The sequence below is a fragment of the Gigantopelta aegis genome, chromosome 13 (genome assembly GCF_016097555.1).
Source record: "Gigantopelta aegis isolate Gae_Host chromosome 13, Gae_host_genome, whole genome shotgun sequence".
Taxonomy (NCBI): Eukaryota; Metazoa; Mollusca; class Gastropoda; order Neomphalida; family Peltospiridae; genus Gigantopelta; species Gigantopelta aegis.
The window spans coordinates 1,813,899-1,829,662 of record NC_054711.1 but is presented as its reverse complement, the minus strand read 5'-3'; the positions used below and the strand labels follow the sequence as shown (position 1 = coordinate 1,829,662).

Sequence of the window (15,764 nt, the reverse complement as noted above, 5' to 3'; positions counted from 1 at the left end):
TCTATAATGATGACTAGGGAAGAAAGCCGAAACATATAATCAGTTATTTAGCTACTCTGTCCTGCTGAAGTAAAATCCAACCACTCTGAAGTAACAGGCAGTAAATGATACAAGATGAGTTAATATATGAATTGCAGATGCGGATCCAGGGGAAACCAGGGAATCTGTCCCCACTAAATATTGTCAATATATATATATATTTTTTATTGTCCCCAGAGCAATATGGCCATACCAAGGTTGGGGTGCCTTGAGATCGTGACCTTACAATGTCAAAATATCATCAAATATACATTATATGGAAAGAGTAATAATAATATCTTGATATATATATTATTAACATAATACAATATTGTTGAATATCTATAATATGGGAAGATAAATGCTCCAAGTTCAACATTTACACGAGCTGGTTCATGTGCCCTTTTTTTCTTAGTCGCCCACAAAATTGTTTCTTTCTTTTTCATTCATTCATTCATTCATTCATTCATTCTTTCATCAATTCATTTATTTTTTCCCATGAGTATATTTTCTTGTGTTCTTTTTCTAGGTGATTTACACAAGCAGAAGACCAGGGGAGACAACCGAGGTAAACCTAATTGCTTCAGGATCACCAAACGTCCACGGGCCTGTACGATTTGTAAACGGAACGCTCGGCCGAGGCGGCTACTTCACAGACAGACCTCCAATCATAAGGACCCGACCTCCAGTCGTCTGGACCCGCCCTCCAATCATCACCCTTCCACGAACACCGCCGCCCACCCTTCCTCCGAGAATCGGCCCGACCCCAGTAACGTTCAGGTCGAACACCGTCTTCATGCCTCTTCAGAGGATACGAATCAACCGAGGAAGCATCATCTCGTTGAAGTTCCAGACGATCAACGACCGAGGCTTGATGCTGTATAGCCACGGGCACCAGACCAGACCCGGAGTCTTCATAGCTCTGGAGATCTACGACGGACGGATGTACTTCGTGTACGATTTGGGATCGGTGACCAGGAGGATCCTTCTATCAGAGCGAGACATAGCCGATGGGCTTCAGCATTCCTTGGAGATGAGGTTCTACCAGGACTTCATCATCCTCATGCTGGACAACGAGCAACAGAGGATTATTTTATCCCCTCAGGAGAGACTCCCCATCGAGTTCACGAGTCCTCTCTTCATAGGAGGCTACAAGACGTACTCCAATGATGCCAACGAGCGTGAACGTCTGCCGTGGTACGTCTGGTCGAGGAACGGTTACCAGGGGTGTCTCGAGGACCTGAAGGTGAACCAGGAGCAGATTAACCTGCATAAACCGGTCCTCGCCCAGCGGCTCCTGGGCTACGTGGACAGGCAGTGTCTGGCGATGCCGAGGCAGTGCTCCCTGAACCAGAGGCCCTGTCTGAACGGGATCTGTCTCGACTCCTGGGACGGCTACACGTGTGACTGTACCGCCACTGGTTTCAGTGGGAGGAACTGTGAAAGACGTGAGTTCTATAAGTCTCTATGTTAAGTATTTTCTTTAAAGTAACGGATCCTTGTTTTTAGACACTAAGGCATATTTTTCATTATTAGAGACGTTCTTGATAACTGAAATCAAATATTACTTAGATTTCATTGTTTAGATTATCCATTTTCTTGCATCCAAAATGTTTCTGGTCATCCTGGTGTTTTTAATATCACAAACTGTATTATCATATTTTTGAAAAAACACTATTGTAACGTTATTGTGTCGAGCTCTAGTCTGTTTTTATAGGTTTTTTTTGCCGATTCATTGTCATAGTTTCTTACATCACTCTGTTGTAAGTTTATTCATTTATGTGTTAGGCCTACATATTTGTACATTAACTAAACTTAGTTTCTTGCATCACTCTGTTGTAACTTTATTCATTTATGTTTTAGGTATACATATTTGTACATTAACTAAACTTAGTTTCTTACATCACTCTGTTGTAACTTTATTCATTTATGTGTTAGGTATACATATTTGTACATTAACTAAACTTAGTTTCCATTTTTACTCGTTGAAACTAGGGTTTGCGACTTTAAATAAATTGACAGTTATTAAGACTGTTGAAATCTTTAAAATCCACTATAAATTATATAGTTTTTTAGAAATAGAGTATTTGTATCGTAAAGCGTCCTATTGTCTGTAAACGTACACACATTTAATATGGGATTGGACATCCACTTATCTTCCTGTCACTTTAGATAAGGGTTTTCTGACTCAATCGATTATGGATTTTTATAATTAATCATCACATCGGTAGAGCCAAACCAATCAATTTTTGATTATAATCGATCACTGGAACATCACTAATAGCAACAACAACAACAACAATAATAGTACATTAAATAATAATAACAGCAACAACAATAGTGCATTAAATAATAATAATAAGTTCAACACCAAAAACAATAACAAACAACAACCCCCCACCTCCCAAAAAACAAAAACCAATACAAAAACAAAATAAAACAAACACCACCACCAACAAACAAAGGAACAAACAAAATTCAAACATTGACATTGAAAGGGTTAAATTTATATGTTTTTTCATGTTTCGGTTTCAGCGGCCCTGTCCGCAGTTCTGGACGGCCACCAGTACGGGTACGTGCCCGTGCGCGTCTTCCAGACCCACGTGAACGACCTGTCGATGCGCTTCCGGACGCCGCTCAGCAACGCCTTCCTCTTCCACACCTACACCGGCGAGTCTGACGAGTACCTCCAGGCCGTCATCGACGGGGGAAGGTTAAAGGTCACCACCAATCTCGGAGGCACTGTAAAGGTTCGCTTATTTGTCATAATATAATATATATGTTTTTAAAGTTAAAGTTTGTTTTGTTTAAGGTTATCAGAGGCACTGTAAAGGTTCGTTTATTCGTCATAGTATATTAAAGTTAAAGTTAAAATGTGTTTTGTTTAACGACACCACTAGAGGACATTGATTTATTAATAATTGGCTATTGGATGTCAAACATTTGGTAATTCAGACATATAGTCTAAGAGAGAAATTAGTAGCAAGTGATCTTTTATTTGCAACATCCCGCAGACATACCAAGTCCTTTGATATACCAGTCATAGTGCATTGTATAGAATGAGAAATAGCCTAATTGGTTCACAGGCGGGAATCGATCCTAAATCGACCGCTCATCAGGCGAGTGCTTTGGGCTACGCCCCGCACACTTAATAAGTGTGTCCATTGTCGAGCCAGGAGTTTATATTGGGAAGGGGGGAGGTTACCCAGAAAGGAGAGGTGCAACCACACTGTCTGTACATCGTGTTATGGGGCGACAGGAAAATATGAAAGGTGATTGGGAAAAAAAGAGTTGTGATTGAGATGGGAGCATGGTTAAAATGGAGAATAATAATTCTGTTTATTACTTACAGACTATAGTCAAACTATATCAAAGTATAGCATGCGGCGATAAGAAAATGAAACCGACTGTTCTAAATGATTAAACAGAGAATTAACATATTTTGCTTGCAGCTTAGTTCTAAAACCATGTAATATGTGTTGATGTTTCAGACTTACTACGCTGGCCACTCTCTGAACAACCTGGAATGGCACACACTGTACGTGCGACGACGTGGTAACCACATCGAGGTGTGGGTTGATGAGGAACCTCCACCGAAACCAGGTAACTCCATTTTGTCAGATAGAAGATCACTGGAATTGTAATAGATGTGTGACTGTGGTGGTGTGTGGGTTTTTTGGTGGGTTTTTTCCCCTGAAATCGTCTTGAAATGATTGGCATGTAAGACCAATAGAGCTGTACTCATTGAGACAAAACACGTGGACACTGAGGAGTTTCAAGATTTATTTTACTAATTCCCGTTACAACCATTATCGTCCTCTCTATAGGAAAATATACACACACAGCTCATTGCTTTGAGGAATCTTTGTTTCTCTCTCTCTTCTTTTCTCTTTATCTCTCTGTCTTTCTCTCTCGCGCTCTCTCTCTCTCTCTCTCTCTCTCTCTCTCTCTCTCTCTCTCTCTCTCTCTCTCTCTCTCTCTCTCTCTCTCTCTCTCTCTCTCTCTCTCTCTCTCTCTCTCTCTCTGTGTTGAAATAACCATATGTTAGATATAACAAAATGTGTTGAGATGTAAATAAATATTCCTTTCGTCTTTTTTGTTTACTGTTACGATGAAACAACTACTAGTATCTACTAATGACTGCGATTTTCATTTCAGGTCATTTGGACGGTGAGAATTTCTACTTCGATATAGAAAGAATTTACATAGGAAGCCTAACCGACTCGGGCATAACCGTGGATTCCTCGGGCTTCAACAATTATATCGGATACATTCAGAACTTCCACATCACCGACCTCGACATCTTAGAGAAACTGCAGAGCACGGGAACACAGACCGTCACCTTCCCCATCGCACCCCTCCCGCACCTGCCTCGCCTGACCCACAACCCCATCACCATCACGTCGGCCTCGACCTTCATCCAGCTGGAGACTCTGAGAGTTCCCCCTCAGATGGTTCTGTCCTTCATGTTCAAGACGAAGGAGTCGAGCGGCGTCATTTTCTTCAATGGCGGACGTAACGGAGAGTTCATCGCCGGAGAGCTTTACAAAGGCTCCTTCCACTTCCTGTTCAACACGAGCGACAGCGCGCCCGCCCTCAGAGTGTACACACCCCAGCCGCTCAACGACAACCGGTGGCACCAGGTGACGATCAAGCGAGACGCAGACGGCAAGAGTTTCGTCGTCATCGTTGACGGCCACACGTCCATCCTGCGGAGCGACGCCAAGGACGCCACCCTCGACCTGCAGGGGCCGCTGTACATCGGCGGGCTCCCACAACGCATGTACGAAGAGGGGACAGTCCAGAATGCATTGCTGTCCAAGTCCGGCTTCAAGGGATGCATGGCGTCTGTTCATCTGAGTGGAGGTGTGCCCGATCTTCTGAAGTATTCAAGGAAGAATAGCTTCGTCGTCTCAGGATGTAACGGTAAGACATCTTGTGCTTCTTGTCTCTTTCTTAATGATTGGAAGATTGATTGACATAACACCAACACTTATTTAATGGTATCGCGTGCCCACCCATCCCCCACCCCCCCCCCACCCCCGAAAAATAAACAAAATAAAATAAAAATAAAAAGAAGAATAAAACAGCTCGATAACTCTACTGAACATGAAACTGTATTTTAAAAACGCAGCGTTTAAAAGCGTAACTTTGATATTTCTCTCATTACTATATGGATTTGTTTCTGACCTTATGGATGACTGTTTTTTTGCCACTCAATCTACCGTTATTGTCGTCCCTTATTTCTTTCCATCAGTATACATATATTGTGTTTGTTCATAAATAATATTTTGGTCAGAAAATATTTCTTTCGAGTGTTGAATGTGGTTAAAAAAATAACAAACCAAAAACTCACAACAAATTGTATGTTTCTACCGACCGAGGTTTCATTTTTTAAGTTTGAAAATACAAAATAGCGTATTTAGCTGACCGTGTGGTAGAATTAAACGAATGTGCGCTAGTGGTGTCGTTAAACATAACACACTTTTTTGTAGTAGAAGTGGACTATAGATTTCGCCTAGCCGATAAGTGATTAAAAATTAAAAAGCAACAAAATAGAAATACTAGAAATAAAAAGAACAATACCAACCCATTGACCACCACCACCATATTAATATACTATGTTCTTATTTACTGTATATCGTGTAAAATGTCCGTAGACTATCATTCCTGTAGTATATGGGCGGAACGTAGCCCAGGGGTAAAGCACCCGCTCGATGCGCGGTCGGTCTGGGGTCGATCTCCGTCGATGGGCCCATTGGGCTATTTCTCGTGCCAGTGCACCATGGCTGGTATATCAAAGACCGTGGTATGTACTACTCTGTCTTTGGGATGGTGCATATAAAAGATTCCTTGCTGCTAATAAAAAAAGAGTAGCCCATGAAGAGGCGACAGCGGGATTCCTCTCTCAGTATCTGTGTGGTCCTTAACCATATGTCTGACGCCATATAACCGTAAATAAAATGTGTTGAGTGCGTCGTTAAATAAAATATGTCGTGTAGTATATAGAACCTTGCTATAAACAGCCACTGACTAGAACATACTTCATATTAACCTGTATATTAAAGTTAAAGTGTGTTTTTGTTGTACGACACCACTAGAGCCTGTATATTAAAGTCACCTGTCCAGGTATTCAATTTATATTGGTTTCCAGTCTGGCTTCTATAATATACGTGTCAGTCTGACTGTAATGGGGTCTACAGTTAGTCATACTGTTTGGCGTAACACAGGTGATAATAATAATAGACCGGCACCAGACTCGCGTTCTGATTTAGACTCCGGTAGGTCAGAGACGTGGTCGGATTGTTAAAAATCAAAAACAAAGATGGCGTCACTAGAGTGGAGTATGCAGTTGTTTGTCTCAGTGGTTTTATTTCTTACGTCAGAACAAATCCAAGGTAGGTTTAAATAAAGTGTAAAAAACACCAAAGTCCGGGAGTGGCAGTCCTCTTTGTAGCGGTGTAGGAAGGATGTATTTTCCAGTAAAGGATCTCCTTAGAGTGGCTGTCCTCCTATAGTCTAGACGAGGCACTAGATAGAGATTTATAGAATCGTCCACTATTTTGACAAATACCCATTTGAATCTTCTGCATTGTGCAGAGATACGGCCTTGATCACATGTTACAGTTTAGTCGGTCAGATTTGATACAATACTGCGAATTTTTACTATTAAAGCCATTTTAGATAACTGAAATCAGATATTACTAAATATTTTATTGTTTAGATTATCCATTTCCATACATCCAAGTGTTTCTGGTCATCCTGGTGTTTTGTAATACGACGAAATGCCCTTGTCATATTCTTTAAAACTCATTTACCTCTAAGAATTAATGGTTTATCTAGTCTAAGAATTAATGGTTTATCTAGTCTATTTTAAGGGTATTTCCCCATTTAACGTCACCGTCACTCTATTTAACTATATTCAGATGTGTCACAGGTTTGTAGATTAACCAAACTTAGTGTCCTTTTTCACGGATTGAAACTAACTAGGGTCTGTCACTTTAAAATTCGATGGTCTGGGAGATAAAAATACAATATTTGGAGGTCCGAACCTATTAGGGATGATTTGGGAAAAAGCTCCGCTCAAGATCATTTGAATTTCACGTGTTAACATAGGAAATTGCCAGCCTTCTGAGCACAATAACAACGGAAAGTGGCACCTGCTCCTCTTCGCTCCGTGGTCTCTGTAATGTATACCCCGTGTGTGGGCCCATTGGACTATTCCTTGTTCCAGCCAGTGCACCACAACTGGTATATCAAAGGCCGTGGTATGTGCCATCATGTCTGTCGGATGGTGCATATCAAATATCCCTTGCTACTAATGGAAAAAATTAATGCAGCGGGTTTCCTTTCTAAGACTATATGTCAGAATTACCAAATGTTTGACATGCAATAGCCGATGATAAATAAATCAATGTACTCCAGTGGTGTGGTTAAACAAAAAACACAAAAAACACACACAACACTTTTACTTTTTAACTGTAAATAAAGGCATACACTCTGGAACCTACTACACAGACTACATACAATATACGACATTGCTTCCTTGGTGCATGCAAACCGGAAACCAGACATTGTTTTCGTAGCATTAACCATAAACACGTGCGATAGTGGAATGTAACCACATTTGGAATGAATAAAATGTATCACAACTTTACAAGACGAAAACACCGAATAGTAAAACCGACGACGCCATTTTGGGTTAGGTGCGTGCGCAGAGTGATCGTATTTAGGATTAGCGGCAATGGATGAATTACACCATCAAGGCGCCGTACGGGCTCCCATTTTTGTAGGGGGGGGGGGGGGGGGACAGGCCGATATTTGCCCGAATTCAGCGAAAATGCCAGAATCTGTATAACAACATTTATTTATATTAGCAATACTATCAAACAGCAGTTGAGCCTCCCCCCCCCCTCCCTGTCCTCTGCCCTTCTCTCTCGTACGCTTATGCACATCATTTTGGATTAAGGGTGATTGAAAGACTTAGTGGAGGGTGGGGTTGGTGTGTTGGTCAAGGGAGTCGCTTAGCTCAAGTCGCAGGGTCATAATGTTTATGACATTTATTACATTCAACTTTAACTTATAGTCCATCCCACAGGGAACGCCTTTTTTCATACTATAAAATGTACAACACGTTATTTATTTCTGAGCTAATTGATTTGTACATTTCTTACAACAATAGTATTTGTTTGTTATTTCCAAAACACTTCTACTTTTCATCTTACGTCAAACCAACCTTAAATTATTATTAAAAAACCCCATTGTTACATAATGATGGGATGAACTATAAGTTCCGTGGATATATCCAATTAAGGTTCAAGCATGCTCTCCTGGGCACACACCTCGGCTGTATGGGTTGTCTTTTCAGGACAGTGGGTTAACTCCTAGCTGTGTATTCGCCGTTCCAAAGTTCGCAGGGTAAAGCCGATATCTTAAGACAGAAATCCGCTATCCTTTATATATCTGAGTTGAAAAGAAAGAAAGAAAGAAATGTTTTATTTAACGATGCACTCAACATATTTTATTTACGGTTATATGGCGTCACACATATGGTCAAGGACCACACAGATTTTAAGAGGAAACCCGCTGTCGCCACTACATGGGCTACTCTTTCCGATTAGCAGCAAGGGATCTTTCATTTGCGCTTCCCACAGGCAGGATAGCACAAACCATGGCCTTTGTTGAACCAGTTATGGATCACTGGTCGGTGCAAGTGGCTTACACCTACACATTGAGCAATGCGGAGCACTCACTCAGGGTTTGAAGTCGGTATCTGGATTAAAAATCCCATGACTCGACTGGGATCCGAACCCAGTACCTACCAGCCTGTATACCGATGGCCTAACTACGACTCCACCGAGGCCGGTCATCTGAGTTTGAGTCCGAATGTTCTAGCTAGCAATATATAGAAGTGCGCTGCGCCCTGCCCCCCCCCCCCCCCTCCTCCGTTTTGTTGCCGCCCTGCCCCTGATTGCCGCCACCCTACCCTGATCCATAGCCAAACAAAAATAATAAAATTAAAATCTGGCGTGTTCAGTGTTGTAAAGGGGTTGAATTCCCAACTAAGAGAAATTTGACAATACATAGTTTGGGCACAGGTGTGAAAGTGTGCTAATCACATATCTGCAAATTGACCTAATACTTGTTCAATATATTTAAAATGTTGTTAGTTATTTTGTTGTTTTTGTCTTATTTCCAGACATCGTGGCGGTGTGTGCGATCGACTCGTGTAAGAACAACGGTATATGTATCCCGTCAGGCCTCGGCTACTACTGTGACTGTAACATGACGTCATTCGTCGGTACCAGCTGCACGGAACGTAAGGACACATTCATTTTGTTTTCATTCCAACTTTATTTTTGTGCCTATATCCAATTAAGGTCCAATCACGCTGTCCTGGGCACACGCACCTCAACTATCTGCGCTGTCTGTCCAGGACAGTGGGTTAGTTGTTAGTGGTTAGTGAGAGAGAAGAGGGTGTAGTGGCCTACTATAAATAAGTGGGGTGGCAGTACCAAACGATCCAGAGTACAGTAAGAGACAATATTCTACTGTTTCGTATTGTTTTTCTGGAGGCACAACTTCACTATGCCTCCTGAATATTTGTTTACAATCGTAGCAGAATAATATATACTCTTCAAAAGAAGAAACGCAAAACCACATTGTCGTAACATTTGGAGAATTGATTTCATTATTGAATGGTGAGTCCGATAATTACCAAATGTTGCAGGATTGTTCACAATTCACTCTAGTCCATTTGAGTAAGTGATAGGACACACCACCAAGGTCAAGGTCATCTGGAGTCAATACCGGGTGTGGCCTCCGCGTGTGTTGACAACTGCCTGGCACCGCCTGCCCATTGAAGCAACCAGAGTACGGATGACGTCCCGGGGGATGGTGGCCCACTCGGCCTGCAAGGCTGCTGCCAGCTCGGGCAGGGTCTGGGGCTGTGGTTGTCGCAGTCGGAGGCGTCGGTCCAACTCGTCCCATAGATGCTCAATTGGGTTCAAATCCGGTGATATCGATGGCCAAGGAAAGACATTAATGTTGTTGTTCTGTAGGAAAGCCGTTGTGAGACGTGCTGTGTGAGGCCTGGCGTTGTCATGTTGGAACACTGCGTTGGCGTTGGTCATAACTGGAACGATGTGTGGCCGGAGGATCTGGTCAATGTAGCCCTGTGCATTCAGGTTGCCCTGCCCTGCACGTGGACCAGGTCAGTTCTGCCAGTGTGTGAGATGGCTGCCCACACCATGACACTACCCCCGCCGAATCTGTCCACTTCCTGCACGCAGTTTGCCGCATAACGTTCACCTATAACGACGCCTATACACGCGACATCTTCCATCATGACGTCGGAGCAGAAATCGGGACTCGTCACTGAACCACACCTGTCTCCATCGCAGTTGAGGCCATTGTCGATGAATCTGGCACCACTGCAGTCGGAGTCGACGGTGTTGTGGTGTTAAGATGACACCTCGAACTGGACGTCTGGCACGAATTCCTACCTCACGTAGGCGGTTCCGTACGGTCTGGTCGGATATCCTGCGCAAACCTGGTATTGCTGCGGCTGTGGAGGTGGCAGTAGTCAATCGTTCCCGAAGGTGGCGTACCCGGATGTAGCGGTCCTGCCCGGAGGTAGTGACCCGTGGTCGACCGGATCTAGGGAGGTCACGTGTTGATCCATGTTGCTGGTAACGGTCCCACAGTCTGGAGATGGTGCTTGGGGACACATGGAATGCCCTGGCAACGGCCGTTCTGGATTCGCCTGCGTCTAGTCGGCCGATGGCATTGTTTCTCTGCGGTTCACTGAGACGTGGCATGTCCTGGATTGTCAACTGTCGGCCAGATACAGAGGCCAGGCAAGCGAACACCCTGCACTTTTATACTGTCGGTGTTCATGTTGCACGTGCAGACAACGCACGTGCAGTGGTGACATGGTTTGCACGTGGCTACGTTTTTGCGAATATTCACATTTTGGAACTTTATTGTACAGTAGCTGCGTTTTATCGAATGTAACCGTGGGAATGTGTTTGGGACATGCAATGACCTTATATTCACAAAGCATGAACCGGTAGGAAGCATAAAATCGGAGTTATAACCCATTTGTACCCTTTTGCGTTTCTTTTTTTGAAGAGTATATTTACATCACATTTTACAGAGGCGGTCGGATTCCGATTTAAAGAACATAACGAAAACGGCTTGCTCGTCTACACCTTCCCGAATCTCCTCAGGCCGGACAGAAGTTCTGACGACATCTCGTTCGGCTTTATGACGTATGACAAGAACGGAGTGCTCATGCGCATACAGAGCGCCTACCTCGACGACTTCATTGAGCTGAAACTGGTAAGGAATAAAATTCATATAGAGACAAAATGTCATTGGTGGATCCAGGGGAGGGGGTGAGAGGGGTCTTGTGGATCTCCCGCCCTTTGAAGTGACCTTTTTAATGACATTGTGGCAAGACGTAGCTGTCGGTTTGGGATAGACCCCAGTCGGTGGTCCCATTGGGCTATTTCTCGGTCCAGCCTGGTATATCAAGGCCGTGGTATGTGCTATCCTGTATGAGGGATGGTGCATATAAAAGATCGCTTGCTACTAAACCGCGTTTCTAGTCAACTTTATTTGAAATGTTCCATGGTTGCATTTCCCCAAAACTCACCAACTCTGCGTTTCGTTGGGAGCTCTGCTCCACATTTGCCTTTGACAAACTCAAACTGAGCATTTTATAATTTTGTGACCCCTCCCCTCTTTACAGAATCCTGGATCCGCCCCTGCTTGTGGCTAAATACAATTTGCTGTTAAATATTTACCATCAATAGATAGTAGAAGATATATTTAAATGAGTAACACTCATGGTATTGATATAGCGAAATCGGGAGAAAGGAGTGTGGGGGTGGAGGAGAAAGAGAGAAAGAGAGAGAGAGAGAGAGAGAGAGAGAGAGAGAGAGAGAGAGAGAGAGAGAGAGAGAGAGAGAGAGAAAGAGCGAATCAGGGGGGGGGGGGTTAATGTAGGGAGAGTAAGGGACAGACGAATGAAGAGAGACAGAGGAAGAGAGACAAAGTCAGTGACCAATGTATATATTTAATTAATTAATTCTGTGTCGGTTTTTTTCTCATAGAAAAACATTTTCTCATTTCTAATACATTTTTCTACTAAATGCCCATTTTCAAAATTGACAGTGTTTCCCGTAGCAAGGGTTTCTGATCTGTTATCCGTGTTTACAGGTGGATGGTTACGTTGTAGCTGAGTACAAAACGGATTCAACCCAGAAGACTTACAAACTAATGCAGTCCGGCCGGAAGTTCAACGACGGCAAATATCACGTGGTTCGCTTTCTCCGAAACAGCGGCAATGCAACTCTCAATGTGGACTCGTATGGAAGCGTCGTGAAAATCCATTCAGGTTTGTAGATGTCATACAAGTCTCAGTGGTATAAATAGACGATAATAAACGAGCTACCAATTAGTTTAAAATTTATGTACCGAGTGAAATAATATTCGTTTGTCACGAGCTTTAGCGATTTTGAATGTAAAAATTTGAATTCCGGCTGTTCAAATAAGGAATCCCCAGCCTTCTAAGTACAATGGCAGAGAGAAGTTGGCTGTTGGGTAGGAGTGTCTTCTGGGTGGGGTGGTATTCCGTAGACTGATATTTTATTGCTGTTAAAATTAAGCTGTGCAGAATAATTTGCAATGAATAGGTTTGAAGAACGATTGAGATGTACGGAATGTTAATATTAAACAATTGACACACTATTCTTTCTCCAATAAACCTCTAAGCGTTATAATTGTACTCATTACACCATACACCCGTGCCCCACAACTGACATATCAAAGGCCGTCCTATCTGAGAGGAAGTGCATATAAAAGATACCTTACTTTTAATGGAAACATATAGCGGGTTATATATGATGACTATATACTAGAATTACTCATTGTAGGACATCCAATAACAAATGATAAAAAAATCAATGTTCTCTAGTGATGTCGTTAAACGAAGCAAATTTTGTAAACTTTTAAACTTTTTCATTACACCATCTCCTGTGTTTGCAGGTCGTCACGACATATTCGACAAACAAGGAAGCATCTATGTTGGAGGTGACCTCGTTGATCGAAGTGGGGGCGTGGCTATAGGAGAATCCAGTATTGTTAGATCTTTCAATGGAATCATTGCAGGTAAGCCACTCCCCTTTGTATCTGCTCCGTCGTACCAATACATGTAGATAGGTATATTCAAAATAACGTACTGAATACACAATTATAGCAAAATGTTTTTCAATAAAATATATCTTGTTGTTTTTTTGTATTACTGTTATAATAAAGTTTGTGTTAGGATTATATTAATATATCATGAATATATTATCATTTTCTTGTAAATGCATTATTGTTAAGGAACATAGAGAAAGAGCTATCAAGAATATATTTCCTTTTCATGGTAAGTACATTGTATATTAATCTAATAGATGGTGTTAATTTTGGAATTTTATTGAAATGCGAGTACTGGATAAAGTGAAATTCAAAGAAAATATCAGTTTGTTGTAAATGTATTGACAATGATAGGTTACAAAGCAAGTTGAAATAGTCTTCATGAATATAGTATCTGTCATAATAAAGTATATTAATATAATAAATTATGTTTATTTGGGAATGTATATAAAAAGACTGTAGATTCTGCATGGAAATAAATTAGGTGGAATTGTGTTATTTTTGCAAAGTAAGTCATTAAGTTAATTTAGTAATGTATCTGTATGAACTACAGATTCTACATACAAATAAAATTCAAAGAAAAATTGCAAAAGTATTATATTTTCATATTAAGTATATTAATAAATTATGTTAATTTAGAAATGTAATTGAACGGACTGCGTTTTTTTTTATTATAAAAATACAATTCAAAGACAGTATTATATATTTGCAAGTGTATTATATTTTCAGATTAAATAACTAATAAATTATTTTAATTTAAAAATGTATCTGAATTGATTACAAATTCTGTATAAAAATAAAATTCAGAGAATTTTTTTATATATTTGCAAATGTATTATTTGTTCGTGTTAAATATATTAATATAATAAATTATGTTACTTTAGGGATGTATTTGAACGGACTGAGGGTTCTGGATAAAGCGAAGTTCAAAGAAAACACGCTGTGGTGGTATGACGTAGCCGTTGCCCCGCCCCCTTTCAGTCTGACACCTGGGTAAGAATATACGAGTTTTATCTATTAACATAAAACAATGGTATGACGTAGCCGTTGCCCCGCCCCCTTTCAGTCTAACACGTGGGTAAGAATATACGTGTTTTATCTATTAACATGAAACAATGGTATGACGTAGCCGGTGCCCCGCCCCCTTTCAGTCTAACACGTGGGTAAGAATATACGTGTTTTATCTATTAACATGAAACAATGGTATGACGTAGCCGGTGCCCCGCCCCCTTTCAGTCTAACACGTGGGTAAGAATATATGAGTTTTATCTATTAACATGAAACAAAAAACTAAACACGGTAATAGAGGGTCTTCTTAAGACAAAATGTCACTTTTGAAAGTAAACGTGTGTTTTTTTGTATTTAACGGGGGAGAACATTCTCTCCACATTCTAGTTTCCAACTAGTTAAAGAGTTAAAAAAAAATTTGTTTAACGACACCACTAGAACATGATTTATTAACTCATCCGCTATTGGACGTCCAACATTTGGTCATTTTGACTCATAGTCTTCAGAGAAAACTTGTCACATGTTTCCATTAGCAACAAAATATATTTTATATGAACTCTCGCCACAGACAGGATAGCACATCACACGGACTTTGATATACCAGTAGTGGAGCGCTGGTTGAGAAAAAAAATTCCAAGAATGAATCCACTGAGGAGGTTCGATCCTGCGACCAAAACACATCAGACGGACGCTCTCTCAACAGTCCATCTAGTTATGACTTTGTATCTTGAACATGTAGAGCACTCGCGTGATGCACGGTCGGTCTGGGATCGATTCCCATCGGTGGGCCTATTGGGCTATTTCTTGTTTCAGCCAGCACACCATAACTGATATATCAAAGGCCGTGGTATGTGCTATCCTGCCTGTGGGATGGTGCATATAAAAGATCCCTTGCTACTAATGGAACAACGTAGCAGGTCTCTTCTCTAATACTATATGCTAGAATGACCAATTGTTTGACAGTTAATAGCTGATGATTAATAAATCAATCTGCTCTAGTGGTGTCGCTAAACAAAACAAACGTCTTCTTCTTAGACATGTACATATTGTAGTATAGGGCTATATTTTGATTTAGACTTGTCCAAGTGATGGACTGTCACGACAGAAGGTTTTACGTGTACATTCAGAGCAAGCTGTTGTAGCGCACGCCTGTCATGGGCACAGTTGCCGGCCTTGGCCGACTCCTGTGTCCAGGACACAAACAGGTGATGGACTACCGTAGCTGAATTTTAGACATGTCCATTTTGCTATACAGGATTATATTGGTACACTAGAATTTAGCATTCAAAATGTTAACTGTTTAAATGTCTTTTTGTCTTCAGGCCTCCTATTAAAGTACAAATATTAGCCCATGTCTACCCGCTAAGGTAACACCATGTTATTCTATATGAATGAGGTGGCGAATATGCCACCCATCCATTCTATATGAATGAGATATGTGTCACCATGATATTCTGTATGAATCAAATATGTCACCATGTTATTCTATATTAATCAAATATGTCACCATGTTATTCTATATTAATCAAATA

General features: G+C 41.3%; 1 protein-coding gene across 3 annotated transcripts in view; it reads left to right on the top strand.

The window, feature by feature from the left end:
* Window positions 1-15,764, top strand: part of LOC121387351 — a 71,723-nt gene that overhangs the window by 40,971 nt on the left and 14,988 nt on the right. For all 3 annotated transcript variants that reach the window (XM_041518397.1, XM_041518396.1, XM_041518395.1), the window contains 9 exons: window positions 548-1,466; window positions 2,554-2,768; window positions 3,510-3,621; window positions 4,177-4,944; window positions 9,218-9,337; window positions 11,177-11,361; window positions 12,244-12,421; window positions 13,072-13,194; window positions 14,109-14,217. In XM_041518397.1, coding sequence (XP_041374331.1) covers window positions 548-1,466; window positions 2,554-2,768; window positions 3,510-3,621; window positions 4,177-4,944; window positions 9,218-9,337; window positions 11,177-11,361; window positions 12,244-12,421; window positions 13,072-13,194; window positions 14,109-14,217 — 2,729 coding nt within the window. The remainder of the gene's footprint in view (window positions 1-547; window positions 1,467-2,553; window positions 2,769-3,509; window positions 3,622-4,176; window positions 4,945-9,217; window positions 9,338-11,176; window positions 11,362-12,243; window positions 12,422-13,071; window positions 13,195-14,108; window positions 14,218-15,764) is intronic.